Here is a 16,242-nt window from a genome sequence, read left to right on the forward strand (position 1 = left end):
TGAGTACTTTTTCAGCCTCACAATTTTGGCTTTTAATTTTTAGTAAACTGTTGGTAGAGTTTGGAATATTTCTTTAGATTTGACAAGTAAATTAGCTCAAAAAATCCTACTTCAACCTATTGTAAATTTAGAAAATGAGACAGTAAAGTGTAAAAATAGTTGTGGTGGCTGAATACTTTTACAAGGCACTGTAGATGTGTGGTGGAAAGTGTGCTGACTGGCTGCATCATGGCCTGATATGAGAACACCATTGCCTTTGAGTGGAAAACCCCACACAAGGTAGTAGATTCGGCACAGTACATTATGGGTAAAACCCTCCCAACCATTGATCACATCTACATGAAGCGTTGCCGTAGAAAAGCAGCATCCAAAGATCCTCACCGCCCAGGCCATGCTCTTTTTTCACTACTGCCATCAGGTAGAAGGTACAGGTATCTCAGGATTCGCATCACTAGATTCAAGAACAGTGTAGTTATTTTCTTTAGTTTAAGAGTCTGATGGCTACTACCACTCAACCATCAGACTCTTAAACTAAAGATGATAACTACACTCATTTAAGGACTCTACCTTATTTCATGCCCTTTATTGCTATTTATTATTTATTTATTATGTGCATTTGCACAGTTCGTTTACAGTTACTGTTCTACAGATTTGTTAAGTATTCCCGGAGGATAAAAGTAGAATCTCAGGGTTGTATGTGCTGACTCTACATACTCTGATAATAAATTTTACTTTGAACTTTGTAGCAGCAAGCAGCACTTTTGTCCAAGTCTGAAGTGCGATTCTGAGCTACTCCGGAAATTCAAGCAGAATAACTACCGGTAGATTGATACTCCAGGGAAAGAATCCATTCTTGGAGATCCAGCACTGCCCAGGATCTTGCTTACTCCCCAGTTTCTGGACTGTTTAATGTTACTGTTAGTACACTAACAGCTTACTTAATTCAGTTTTAGATGTTTCATTATAGAGGACATTTCCACGTGCACAAGCAGGGTGAGCTAAAGAGAAAGCAAACATCTTGCTTGCAGCCACATCACAGACTACACACAGCATGTAAACTATACAAGATAATGAAGAGAGATTAAAATAAAAACTGTGGAAGTGGAGTACCTTAGTGCAAAAAAAAAAGACAAAGATAAGTCAGTGGTGGTCTGCAGAGGGAGGGTTAGGGTTATGCATATAGAAACAACAGGCAGCTCATGTTATAATATACATTTCCTACATTATAATGCCTACACTTTAAACATGCTAATTTGGCTGCAAAGCTCTATGGGACCCAAAGATGATTTTAAAAGATGCTACATGACTGGAACATCCCCCAACATTCAACAGGTAATTGCAGCCATCTGCAATACAAGTAACAAGTAACTGGCCCTTAAGCCCAAGGTGGGCGAGGTAGTGAACCACCTGGATAATGATGTTTGCTCACTGTAACGTACCTGACATTCCAAGCTGTAGTGAAGTCTGGATTTAGCAGCAGTAGAGTACAAGTGAGATCAGTCAGTGCTGAAGGGGAGAGGAGGAACCAAATATTTTAAATTGTCTAGATTAACACCAAATTACATCATTTAAAAGCTACAGAGGAGAAATTCATCCTTGGTTGCATGTGTGAGAGTTGGCTGCCACACCAGCATCAGTGGAATCTAGTAGTGTCTGTTCTTATTCAAACTGATTAGACTAGGTGGCCTTGAGGAAGTTCTTTCACAGGGCTGGATCATGTTTGATCTTCTACTTCAAGTCTACTAGGAATGCGGGGAAGATTTCCCCATTTTCTGATAATCTAGTTTAGATTTAAACGTTTTCACCGACTCAACAGCCTACTGTGGGAAGTCCAAAGATTCAAAACCCTTGGAGAAGAATTTATTCCTCACCTTAGTAGTACATAGCAGATCCCTTTCCTGGTACTTAGTTCGAACCCACTGCCCAGGGGTAACAACCTTTGTTGCCGGTCTTCTGTCCCATTCAGAATTGTGCGTATTCTTTCAAATTGCAGAGAAATTACATTGTTCCTCAAAAGACAACCCTGTCATCTTTCCTTAGCCCACAGAATGGCTCTACTAAAACTAATGAAGCCAAACATGCAGGAAACAAGTAGAGCTGCTCAATAATGTTCTCACACATTTGGTGCCACTGACAAATTTCTACCCCAATCATCTTTCCAGAAATCAAATGCTTTTACAAAATCCACAGGAATTGCATAATAAACCGGCACAATATTAATTCACAAAAATTCCGGTTTAAAAATCCTTACTGACTCTCTACAATTGTATTAAGACCAGGATGTGTTAAGTCACAAGTACAAAAACAGATTCAGGGTTACTTACAGCACAAGAATACATTTACATACATGTAGGATCATTTAGTTATACAGCACAGAAACAGGCTCTTCGGATCAACTCATCCATACTAACCAAGGCAGCTCCATTTACCTTTAAACCTTTCCTGACCATTACTAATTTTTTAATGCTGTAATTATACCTCCCTCTACCATTTTGAATAAACTGACAGCTTATTCAAAAAACTCACCATCCTGTGTGAACAACCAATCCCTCAGTCCCCTGTAAAACCTTCCCTCTTACCTTAAACCTATGACCCCTTATCTTAGACTCCCATGCCCCAGGAGAAAGACTAACCATTTACTTTATCCAGGCCTCTCAATTTTTTTGTAGACTAGAAGATCACCCCTTAGCTGCTAATGCTCCAGGCAACACAGCCCCAGACTCTTCTTATAATACTCAAGTTCTCTCGTCTCCACATCTTTATGAAACATTTCTGAACCCTTTCCAGCTTAACGACATTCTTCCTACAGCTGGCTGGCAGGAACTACACACAAGTGTGGTCTGGTACAGCTGTTACATGACATCCTAAACACCCTCTACACTGATATGTTTATCACTTCAAGGGAACTACGTACTTCCACTTCAAGATCTATTTCTGAACCCGGCCATTTGCAGCACAAGTCCTGCCCTGCTTTAACTACAGATGAATAAGTGAAGGTAGGGCGATCTGTATACCTTGTCTTAACATTGTGCTACCATTCTCAATATAGCTCAGCATTCAAAACAAAGCACCAGTCAACTGAACAAATTGGATACTGAACTACATCACTAAAATGACACCAGCGCACGTCTGGCTAAACTGTCCAGCCCCCAAATTCTGCCAATTTTAGCGAGTCCAAGTGCTGTCCAACTGACTTATGTAGCATCCTGGTTAGGTAATGGTCGAGTTTTAAAATACTCTCCCTTGTGTTGAAATCCATTCAGGATCTTACATTTTAACTCTCCAACTTACTCCAGCCTCCAATAACAAAATCTTTGGATACTTCCCATTCTGGGTCTTTCAGAGGTTTCCTTCATCCAACTTGGACAAACATTCCTTTGGAGATCCAAACTCTGGGATTCTCTCTTCACTTCCATCTCCAACCTTTGTTCAAGCTCTTTACTTTTACTTCTGACCAGGACTCGGTTCATACTGCCCAAATAACCTTGAGGTGATATGGCTCAGAAGAACATATGGGATACATTACTGGGTTAGCATACCCTGTATAATTATCAGGAGAACAAGAGGGGAAGTTGAAACAAGCTTTAAATCCTTTCGATCATAGAAAAGTACAGCAGAGAAACATCCCTTTGACCTATCATGTTTGCTCCAAACACAACACCCTAACTAAATATAACTAATCCCACCTGGCTGCAATTGTTCTGTACATTATTTTCTACCTGTTCATGTGTCCGTCGAAATATCCTGACTATTGCTATTCTATCTGCTTCTACCACCTCACTGGCAGCATGCTTGAGGCCACTGTAAAAATATCTCCTTTATATCTGCCCCCCCCCCCCCCCAACACACCTTAAATCCAAGCCCTCCAGTATTTGACATTCCCACCCTGGGAAAGAGAAACTATTTCCCTTCCTGAGCCTCTCAATTTTATATACTTCAAGTTGTCCTTCAGCTTCCAGTGATCCAGGGAAAACAAATCCAATCTCTCTTTATAGCCAACACACTTCAATTCAGACAGCATCCTGAAACAAAAACCTTTTCTGCACCCTCTCCAAAGCCGCCACATTTTTTGTGTAATGAAGAGACGAGAACTGAACACAATACTCCGAAACACAGCAGGAAGCTGCAACACAAATTCCTCATTTTGATACTCATGCCTGACAGATGACAGCAAGCATGCTACAGGCCTTCTTTCATGGACTTGCACCCCAAAATTCCTGCCTGTCAATACTCCTAAGGGTCTTGTCACTTTACTGTAATCTCCCCTCTTACACATGGCATTTCACAATGCCTAGATTAGACTCCACCTGCTGTATCTCTGACCAAATTTCCAATCAAAACGGAGGAAAACCCAAAGAAATGCTTTTGGTACATCGTATGCTCAGACCTCAGTTATTTCCCCATTTAGACATCAAAAGGGTCAATAATCTCCAGAGGGAGGAAGGAATAAAATCACAAATTGAAGCCATCTATAAGACTAAGAAAACTAGGATTACGTGCCTTGAAGATTCAAACACGTTAAGATGATACAGAAGACGACATCTCAGGAGCACTACCTCAATATTAAATTGCATGCATTGTAAGTAACCAAAAAACAGAGCATACCGTGAGATAATAGACTTCTAGAGAAAAAAAAGTGCTGAAATCGAGGAACAAATGCTATTATTTATTCTAAATTGGACACAGGAAAAACATTTATTGTCCACCCTTAAATTAGACCAAAATGTGAGGCTTGCTGGAGCATTTCAGACAACAGCTACGAGTTGACACCAATACTGTGGGGTGGGAATTATAATACATACAGACACAAAGAGTGAGGAAGCTGGAGTCTATCTTCTAAAAGACCGCATGATGATAACCCAGTTGTTCCAATGGTCACTATTATTGAGGCTAGCTAACTTGCCTGGTCTGTTCAGGTTATTTTGGTAATCATGAAGCTTGCATTTATCTTCATGTAATGAGGTTTCTTAATACACAAATTAAATAAAATATAACTTGAATATATTTATTCCATGAATATCATTAGTGTTAATACTATAGCATTTCCTAATAACAAAACTGAAAAATCAATATGTGGACAAAAAGTATATTTAACATAACAGGTATGTACCTATGCACAGTGTACAAATTTACTTGATATTAAGACTGAAGTGTTTCACAAGACTATATTTCTTTCTTTTGATTCTGGTTTTAAAGTGTATAGATTATCTCCAACTATGGAGCAGCCAATATATAGATGACCACGGAAAATGCAGTGATTTGAAATTAAATCCGATCAACTTTTAGGGGCTTTCAAAAGTTTATCAGATAGGATAACTGGTAACCATGCAGATTTTTTTTTCTCCTTAAGGGAATTACCAGTAGCCTCAGTTATATGTGGCAGTAACTTCTGAATTAATACTCTTGCACTGTTGCTTAATATTAGTGAATCCAAATTGCTGAGTAGCATGATTGGAACTCCTTTTAGTTTAAGGTAGTGATAGAGCTTAAAAATTCAATGGAAAACATACAGCTTCACCAATGCCTGTTAATAGAATTACATTGTATGGGTTGATTGGGAAGCTTCTAAAGGTCATTAATCGTGATCACGTGGTTGTTTTTTGGTGCTAAAAGAGGTCTTGTACTGAATTATTGGTAATTCAAATAATATTGAGTGACACTGGGGGGGGGGGAAGCTTTTATTAGAACGTGAAGTGATGTAACAATTCAGCCCAAGTTTTTCAATTTAATCATTCCTGTTCAACTTCCATGTTTAACTGTTCCATTTCAGAATTTGAGTATGTTGGAAGCAGATGGATTGCCTAGATTATGTGCTTGCTTATTGGTTTTCAAGTATAATCATCCAACATTTTCCCAGAGAGATGAAGGCTTTCATCTGCACGAGTACCTCGAGGAGTTACTATAGCCTTTGACAAAAATTTTCAGCTTGCTTTAACGTCTTACAATTTTTGATATCTTTGAGCCAGCCATTCTACTTTCTTCCTAGGTAATGTTTATAGTATTTCAATTTTTTCCCTTTACATTTCTACAACAAAAGTTATATGTTGGAATTCTCTACAATTGCCAAATTTAAAGGCTGTTTAAAAGCCAAATGTACAGTATTCCCTAATCACGTACTGAAGCAACATCTGATGGTATCACAGCCAGAGCAATCATATTCTAGGCCAAAGCAGATTAATAAGCATCCAAAAATATGATTCCTTGGTCGTCGTAGACATCCTCTGCAATTGTATCCAAGGTGTTTCCTTGATATCTTACCAAGCTTAGTTCTTTCTCTGTAATGTATTTGTCTATCTAGTTTAAACCATATCAGAAAATATACACACACACACACGAAGTTTCAGTTTCTTTATGGTCCCAGTGGACCAAAAGTACTTAGGTCAGATCCACACGAATATTTAATATCTCATATATAGATCCGAAAAAAATCAATTTTCAGGATTGTTTAATATCATCTCCAGTACACAAGTGTAAATGAGACAAAATTGTTTCTCCAGATCTGATGCAGCACAAAAATAAAGATTAAAAACACAATAATAATTTAAAAACCTCAATAAATGTAGGTACATAAGAACATAAATAAAAGGTGTTGATCAGCCTTACTGCTTGGGGAAAGTAACTGTTTGAGAGTCTTGCGCCGTAGAGAGCATCCTAACATCTTAGAGTGACGCGAGTAGAGATTTGGATACTCCAACTCTCTTCAACCTCCTCACAAAGTAGAGGCTGAGCTTTCCTAATTGTGTAGACTGTGTTCTGGGGCCATGAGAGGTTGTGTGAGATGTGCACTTCCAGGAGTTTGAACCTGCTCACAGTTTCCACTGCTGTATCACTGATGTAAAGAGTGGTGAGAGTTCTCCTGAAGTCAACAACCAACTGCTTTATCTTGTTGACCTTGAGGAAGATGTTATTTGCCTGGCAACGGATAAAATTAAAATCCCTTAGGGCTACAGAGGGCTTCCTAGGGGAAATTTCGGAAAAAAAAAGTAAATCCTAACGTTAAATGTAAGTTACATGCAAAATTCAGATTTGCATGTTGTTACATTTATGACCTACACAGGACACTCTGCAAAATCCTTTTTCAAAAAAAGGTAATGGAAGATATAATGTTTAACCAATGCAAATTTACGCATTTTCAAAGCAACCTATGCAAAAGAGTATCACAGCGACGTAACCCAAAAATATATCTGAAAATCTCAGTAACACACACAAAATGCTGGAGGAACTCAGCAGGCCAAGCAGCATCTGTGGAAAAAAAGAGAGTACAGTTGATATTTTGGGCCAAGACCCTTCCTCAGGACTGGAGAAAAAAAGCCGGAGTGAATTTAAAAGGTGGAGGGAGGGGAGAGAGAAACACAGGTGACAAGTGAAACTGGAAGGGAGGAGGAAATGAAGTAAAGGACTGGGAATTTGATTGGTGAAAGAGACAGAAGGCCATGGAAGAAAAAAGGAGGGAAGAGCACCAGAGGGAGGCGATTGGTGGGCAAAGACATAAGGTGAGAGAGAGAAAAAAAATGGGAAATGCTGAAGGAGAGGGGGTGTGGGGGGCATTACCAGAAGTTTGAGAAATCAATGTTCATGCCATCAGGCTGGAGGCTAGCCAAATGGAATACAAGGTGTCATTCCTCTAACCTACCAGGGATATGGTTCCTCTTGTCCTCATCTACCACCCCACCAGCCTCAGCATCCAGCACACAATTCTCCAAAATGTCCATCACCTCCAATGGATCCCACCACCGAGCACATCTTCCCCCATACCCCCAACATTCTGCTTTCCGCAGGGATCGCTCTCTATGCAACTCCCTTGTCCATTCGTCCCTCCCCACTGATCTCCCTCCTGGCACTTATCCTTGCAAGTGAAACAAATGCTACACCTGCTCCCTCACTACCATTCAGGGCCCTAAACAGTCCTTTCGGGTGAGGTGACACTTCACCTTTGAGTCTGTTGGGGTCACATACTGTCTGGTGCTCCTGGTGTGGTCTCCTGTATATAAGTGAGACCTGACGTAGATTGGGAGATTGCTTCGCCGAGCAACTACACTCCATCCACCAGAACAAATGGTATCTCCCAGTGGACACCCATTTTAATTCCACTTCCCCTTCCAATATGTCTATTCACTGCCTCCACCACTGTTGTGCTGAGGCCACACTTAGGTTGGAGGAACAACACCTTGTATTCCATTTGGGATTTAAACCCCCACCCCACCCCTCTTGCCTCCTCCCATCTGTTAAATCTACTCAGCTTTTTTTCCTCCAGTCCCACTGAAGGATTTCGGCCTGAAACGTCTACTGTACTCTTCCACAGATGCTGCCTGGCCTGTTGAGTTCCTCCAGCATTTTGAGTGTGTTGCTTGGATTTCCATCATCTGCAGATTTTCTTTTGAAGGTGATCTGAAAATCTCAGTATTCAACGGAGAAAATCAAAATCAGGCTGCCTTTGAACCATGCAGTGTCTTCTACAGGGGTTCCAGAAAAACTAAAGGTCGTGTCCATCCTAATGCTAGGTTGTGTCACTAATGAGCTATGCACTGTACACACGACCATTCCACTATCAGTAGAGTACTTTAATGACCAAATGTATATTCTTGACTATTACAGTGCAATTCACACTTATTTCTACATGTCAAAAATACCACTAACCAACATCCACAACACGCTGGAGGAACTCAGCAGGTCGAGCAGCATCCATGAAAACAAACAGTCAACGTTTCGGGCCGAGACCCTTCCTCAGGACTCAGCCCAAAACGTTGACTGTTCATTTCCACGGATGCTGCCCAACTTGCTGAGTTCCTCCAGCGCGTTGCTTTGACCCCAGCATCTGCTGAGTATTTTGTGTTCACTGACCAACATTTTATTTTACTTGATTAATTATCTGGCAAAGACAGCATCTGCTGCCCTTGAAGATGGTGATAAGAAGCCTTCTTGAACTACCGCAATCTGATTGAGTACGGTGATAATGGTAGAAATAGGTTGCTTAATCAGCCACAATCAGAGGGCAACAAGACTTAACCGCATGGGGATGGGGTAGTCTGTAGTCACACACAGACCAGATTTCCATCCCTGAAGGACATCTGTGAAAATGACAACATTTTAAATGACAATCTAGTCATTAATGAGGTCCATTCTTTTTTAAAAATCTAATCACAAAGTGGAATTTAAATCCCACTCTAACCATGGTGGGATTTGAACTCCATAGATTATTAGCCCACAAGTCTGGTCTGGTAATTTGACTGCAACTCCACTGCTGTCCATTGGGACATAGTGCAAAGGTCAGGAAAGAATTTAAACTCACAATTGGAGGTGCAAATTTCTTCCAGATTTTTTTGATCTTAAAGATTTGAATCTGGATAAAACCGTGAATGGTCAATATTACAGTGAAGATTTAATATTACTGGCCTTAAGGCACTCGCCATCACTCCATGGAGAATGGCTTTGCCAACTTATTCAGTTTTTGGTATGGTATTTCTAATGATATCATACAAAAAATTCAATGGAGATGCTATGTTCATCCAGATCATTCTTTGTGTAAAGTGCATCAGCTATTATAGTGAAGTAAATAGTGGATTGTACACAGGACAAAGTGCTGTGCTGGCAGAGCAGGAATCCTAAGGCTTGGATAATTAATGTTTCAGCATACATCAATGTTTGGGAGGAAGAGGAAATTACCCAGCGCGGTGACAGTGAAGTTAAGAGAAAACCACTTTCCGCTCATTTGTGAGTTGCCTAGACCAGAGGAGGATGTCTGAAAAGAAAATTAGTGCAGATGGACTTTTAAAAGAGTGTGGTGGCTTCGTGGTCATTCTACTGAGATTCTATTCTTTTTAAAAAAAAAATTAGACATACTTAATTGAGCACTAGAGCAGAGTTATCTGAAGTACAAAATGCAGCATCAAAAGGGAAGATGGTGCTTTTCACAAAAAATGAACTAGAAATGAGTCATGTAACAGTGAAAATGTTGTAACTGATCAGCACATCTGCTTTTTATTACAGTGAGCTTTTTATTTCTAAACTAAACTGTAGGATTAATCTTTTAAAAATTGGAAGAAAGCTTAGACATTGAATAACAATGTTGTTGGTTCTGGTACATTCATCCAAGAAAAGGGACAAAGTCCTGCAGAATGAGTATAGGGAGTTTGGTAAGAAGTTAACAAGTATGTTCAAGGCTAGTAATCACTGGATTACTCCCAGTGCCAGATATAGTTGAGGCAAAGGAGATGGCGCAGGGGCAGGAATCAGTTTCTGGGGTAGTGGCCACCTATCTGAGGGGGACGGGTTACATTTAAACCAGAGAAGGACCAGTATCCTTGCAGGAAAATCTGGTAATGCTGCACAGGTTTTCAACTAGATTGGCAGGTTGGGGGGGGGGGGGGGGGGTGTGGTATTCTGAGCAGGAGCAAGTCGTGGGACAAAGTGGTAAGCAGCAAGAGCAAGTTTAGCAATCAGGATAGCCAGGGGCACAGCAAAGGGAGAGGAAGGAAGACCTGTTAAATTGCACTTATTTCAATGCTCAGGGTTTAATAGGCAAGGCCAAACTCAAAGCCCGGGTTGGCTCTGAGGACTTGAATGTGACAGCCATAACAGGAACATATCTGAGGGAAGGGCAGGTCTGACAGCTCAGTATTCCAGGATACAGATGCCATAGGTGTGCCAGAGATGCAGGGAAGCACTGAAGGGCTTGGCTTTTTGATGAGAGGATAACATCAGTAGTTCGAAATGACAATTCTGGGCAGAGCACTAGTATGGGTAAAAAATGAGAAACGGGAAGGATACGCTAGTGGGATATGAAAATTCGAAGGTTTTGTATAGCTATATTAAAAGTAAAGGACGGCTAGGGAGAGGACAACTCCCTTTAGAGAGTTGCCTACGTCTCAAGCTGAAGGAGATGGGTGGGATTTTTAAATGAATATTTCATCTTAGTGTTACAGAGGAGAAAATTACAACTGCTCAAGAGATCATGGAAACAAGTAGTAATGTTTGGAAGACATTCATATTACCGGGAGGAGGATTTTACAGCCTTAAAGGCATTAAGATGGACAAATTCCCAGGGACTGACCAAGAGCAACCTAAGAATTTGTGGAAAATGAGAGAAATAATTGCAGTGGCCCTTGTGGAGATACTTACTTCATCGTTATCCACTGACATTCCCAAAGACTGTAAAGTGGTTCATGGTGTTTAATTATTTAAAAAGGACAGTAAAGACAAACCAGGAACTACAGGGCGGTCAGCCTCATATTACAGTGAGGAAGTTACTAGAGGAAGTCCTGAAGAACAGGGTTTGTCAGCAATTAGATACAGATTAGGGGTGGGTCAGCGTGGTCTTATGCTTGATGACCCTTTTAAAGCGTTTTGAAGAGCTAGCCAAAATTGTAGATGAGGGTAGGGTGTTGGATGTTGACTAGTTAGAAGGCCTTTGACAAAGTCCTGCATGAACTTGATGTCAAAGGTAGACAGCGTGGTGAAAAAACTACTTAGAACATTGCCTCATTAGTCAGGGCACTAAGTACAGGAGTTAGGAATGTAGCTGCAATTGTATCAGTCGTTCGTGAGGACACACTGAGTACTGTGGACAGTTTTGATCACTGTCATAGGAAAGACATACTTAAACTGGAAAAAATGCAGAAACACAATTGAGGTTTTTGGCAGGACTAGAGGGACTGAGTTAGAGAGGCTGGCCAGCCAGGCATGTCTTTGGAGGGTACGAGAATGAGGTGACTTTATAGCAATGCTTAAAATTATGAGAGCCATAAAGCAATAGTCTTTGGGGTAACTGCAACGTCTGTGCCTTTGCTATCGCTTAGCTGACGCTTGTGCTCGGTAACGGGCGTGTTTTTTTTGCTGGAGGTGAGGGGGTATCGTTACCTTGCTGCTGCTTACACATGGGAAGGGGGAGCTGGGGGGGGGGGCTTTGGGGCTCTCACGTTTAACTTTCTTTCATTCTTTGGGGCACTTCTCTGTTTTTGTGAATGTTTTGCGAAGAAGAAGCATTTCAGGATGTATTTTGCATACATTTCTCTGACATTAAATTGGACCTTTGAATAGGAACAGTCCTTTCCCCAGGGTAAGGAAGTACAAGAAGTACAAGATAGATTACAGGTGAGCAGGGAAATATTTAAAAGGGACACGGGAAAAAAATTTTTCATGCAGAGGGTAGGGAGTAAACGGAATGAGCTGCCAGAAGAAGTGGTTGAGGCAGGTGGATGACTGGAAAACTGCAAATGCTACTCCGCTATTTAAGAAAGGTGGGAGGCAGCAGAAAGGAAACTATAGATCTGTTAGCCCGACAGCGGTTGGGAAGTTGTTGGAATCGATTGTTAGGGATGAGATTACAGAATACCTGGAGGCACATGACAAGATAGGCCAAAGCCAGCATAGTTTCCTGAAAGGAAAATCCTGCCTGACTAACCTACTACAATTTTTTGAGGAAATTACAAGCAGGGTAGACAAAAGAGATGCAGTAGACGTGGTGTACTTGGATTTTCAGAAGGCTTTTGACAAAGTGCCACACATGAAGCTACTTAACAAGATAAGAGCCCATGGAATTACAGGGGAGTTACTAGCATGGGTGGAGCATTGGCTGTTCAGTAGAAAACAGAGAGGGGGAATCAGGGGATCCTATTCTGGCTGGCAGCCGGTTACCAGTGGAGTTCCACAGGGGTTGGTCAATGTTTTGGACTATGGGATTAATGGATTTGTGGCTAAATTTGCTGATTATACATAGATAGGTGGAGGAGTGGGTAGTGTTGAGGAAACAAAGAGCCTGCAGAGAGACTTAGATAGTTTAGGGGAAATGGGGAAAGAGGTGGCAAATGAAATACAATGTTGGAAAGTGTATGGTCATGCACTTTGGTGGAAGATATAAACGGGCAGACTATTATTTAGATGGGGAGAGAATTCAAAATGCAGAGATGTAAAGGGATTTGGGAGTCCTTGTGCAAGATACCCTAAAGGTTAACCTCCAGGTTGAGTCAGTGGTAAAGAAGGTGAATGCAATGTTGGCATTCATTTCTAGAGGTATAGAATACAACAGCAGGATGTGATGTTGAGGCTCTGTAAGGCACTCACGAGACCACACTTAGAGTATTGTGTGCAGTTTTGGACTCCTTATTTTAGAAAGGATATACTGACATTGAAGAGGGTTCAAAAGGTTCACAAGAATGATTCCAGGAATGAAAGGGTTACTGTATGAGGAACATCTGGCAGCTCTTGGGCTATATTCCCTGGATATCAGGAGAATGAGGTGGGGGGGGGGGATCTCATAGAAACATTCTGAATGATAAAAGGCCTGAACAGATTAGATATGGTAAAGTTATTTCCCATTTTAGGGGAGTCCCATGACTTCAGGATTGAAGAATGTTCATTTAGAATTGAGGTGTGGAGAAATTACTTCAGTCAGAGGGTGGTAAATCTGTGGAATTTGTTGCCATGAGTGGCTGTGGAGGCTAAGCCATTAGGTGTATTTAAAGCAGAGATAGATAGGTTCTTGATTAGCCAGGGCATCAAAGGATACGGGGAGAAGGCAAGGGAGTGGGGAGGACTGGAAGAATTGGATCAAGCCATGATTGAATGGGAAAGCAGACTCGATGGGTCGAATGGCCTGCTTCTGTTCCTATATCTTATGGTCTTATGTCTTATGGATAGGTGCATGGCTTAGAGGGATATTGGCTGAATGCAAGAAATTGGGACTAGCCAGATAGGTAATGAAGAAGTGTTTCAGCCTGAAATGTCAACTTGTTTACTCTTTTCCATGATGCTGCTTGACCTGCTGAGTTCCTCCAGCATTCTGCGTGTTCTTTTGGATGAGTATCATAGTTGGCATAGACTCATTAGGCTAAAGGGTTGTGTGACCCTGACTCCAAAACATTAATCTCATCCCTAAGCACCTTCGGTGGTGCAGCACATTCTCAATACTGTGCTGTATTGCTGCAGTGACTGATGGGAGTGGGTGATTGTTTTGGAAATCGAATGAGAAGGAATCACTAAGTAGAGGATTTAGGATTTGAACACAATTTGCAGCTCAGACGTGAGAATATTAATCATTTATGGTGGGAGCATTTCAAAGCAGGTAGTTCTGCTGCCTCATAGTTCCAGTGATTTAGCTTTGACCCCGATCGTAACTGCACTGTGTGTAGGACTTGTACTTCTCATGTGGGCTTTGCCATGCCCTCCCACATTTCAAAGAAACATTGGTTGGTAAGTTAATTGGGTACTGTGAATTATCTAGTGTAGCTGTTTGGCAGGATTATCAAGGTGATATTGATGTGCTTGAGAAAAAGAAAATAGATCACAGGGAAATAAATAGAATGCCTTCAAGATCTGGTGTAGATACAAATGGGTTGAATTCAGTCACAGAGTATCGAGAAACACAAGGCATATGTTAATTTATTGCAGGAGGAGGAGGTGAAGTAGAAATTGGTGCAATACTAGGGAGGCGTTTTAATTTAAAAAACACAAACAGGCAGGAGCCATCAGACCACACAATATTCTAGACAATTGCTTGTTCCTTAAAGTCAAGATATTAACTAGAATAAAGAAGCCACCAACAGTATAACCTCTATCAAATGTTAAGCCAGGAACAAGTCTCACTTATTTAAATGACTCCTGATGACGTCAGAGGAACAAGTGAACATAATTAACACTGGAATCTCTGGCAACTGGACATCTCACAAACAGTAGCTCCTTTCATGATCTTCACAGAAACGAAAGCTCATTCCATTTAATAAAACTTAATTGTCCTCAAAAGAATTTTGTAAAATTGCTGCTTAATAAACCAGAATAGAAAGTACTTGATATTATCTAACAACCTTTCACAAGAGGCTCCATAAAATTAACTCTTTCCCTTTACAATTGGAGGGATTTGCTAATCTGATAATATATATATATAGATAGATAGATATTAACAAAAATATTGTATAAAATACAAATGGGAACATGACTGGCTAATAGAAACCACTTAAAATAGGACTGTTATTTACACAGCAATGACTCAATGGCTTGCCCTCTCACCTACTGAATTTGAAGGTTATAGGTTCAAGTCTCACTCGAGGCTAACATTTCATTGCAATATCAAGGGAGAGAGCACTGCCCGAGGTCCTATCTTTCAGTTGAACCTTTGAGCAGGTTGGTGTTTAATCAGATGGATTAAACTCTTTCCAAAAAAAACTTATTTTGAAAGAGTCCGAAAGATTACGTAGTATCCTGACCAACATTGTTCCTCAATGGTCATTATTAAAACAAATAATCTGCTCATTACCTTGCCACTTTGTGGGAACTTTCTCTGTGTGAACTGGCTACCACGTTCCTACATTATAACCAGCACATTACAAAGAAATGACAGTCCACCTTTTCATTAGGTTTCCCCAAAGTCTTAATACCAACACGTTCATAAGTACTACTGTTACCACAAATGCTGAACAAACCACTATTTTCCTCAGGAGAAACAGAAAATCTGAAGGGTGATTTGGCCCACATGAAAAACCATGAATCTCATGGGTTTGGAACAGTAGTCCCAACCTGAGGTCCATGGACCCCCCCTTGCTTAACGGTATTGGTCCAAGGCATGAAAAAGGTAAGGATCTCCTTCTCTGGAATGACAGTGATGGTTATATGAAACTTGATGAAAAGGAAAGCACAATAACAGTCTGGAAACAGAATGAGGGTAAAGAGTCACTGTAGATTAACCAAAAGCTTGGAAAACGTAATAAAACCGACCTATTCAAGTATAGACAGTAGAACTAACAGCCCAAGATAAACAATAGTGACACACACCATCTATTGCTGGGCAGTCAATCACCTCTATACTAACCTGTGCTCCCAGACCTGGAGAGAATGCTGACCCAGGAATATCAGGGAAAATTTCAATCTTTTCTCCTCTCTCTGTAACTGCCCATAAAATTAGAAATCTTTGCTGTTCCAATTATGGTCACCTCAGCACAAGTTTTCGTAACTAAAACAGCAGAGGCGTTTGAAGTTTAAGGGAAACTGTAACAGCGCCTTTATTGTCAACCAAACGCAGAGCACAAGGTATGGTTAAAAACTTTCCATCATCGTGTCAGACCAGCCTCAAAGTGAACCCTAACTCAATGTCAGTGGTTGCGAATTATCTTATATTTCCGCCCATTCATTGTTGAAAAATCACAATACTCTTGTTCATGCCAGGACTTTTCAGCTGTTTCATCTATGGGAGGTATCAACCTTAGATAGCCAAAATCTCATTCCCAGGGGGTGTGTATTTAAGCATTTAAGGTG

General features: G+C 40.8%; 1 protein-coding gene across 1 annotated transcript in view; it reads right to left on the reverse strand.

Moving 5' to 3' along the window:
• The window catches only part of ptar1 (protein prenyltransferase alpha subunit repeat containing 1), a 41,815-nt gene that overhangs the window by 24,000 nt on the left and 1,573 nt on the right, over positions 1 to 16,242 (reverse strand). The window contains exon 3 of the mRNA XM_073048518.1: positions 1,440 to 1,506. Coding sequence (XP_072904619.1) covers positions 1,440 to 1,506 — 67 coding nt within the window. The remainder of the gene's footprint in view (positions 1 to 1,439; positions 1,507 to 16,242) is intronic.

This window comes from Hemitrygon akajei, chromosome 6, assembly GCF_048418815.1.
Source record: "Hemitrygon akajei chromosome 6, sHemAka1.3, whole genome shotgun sequence".
Taxonomy (NCBI): Eukaryota; Metazoa; Chordata; class Chondrichthyes; order Myliobatiformes; family Dasyatidae; genus Hemitrygon; species Hemitrygon akajei.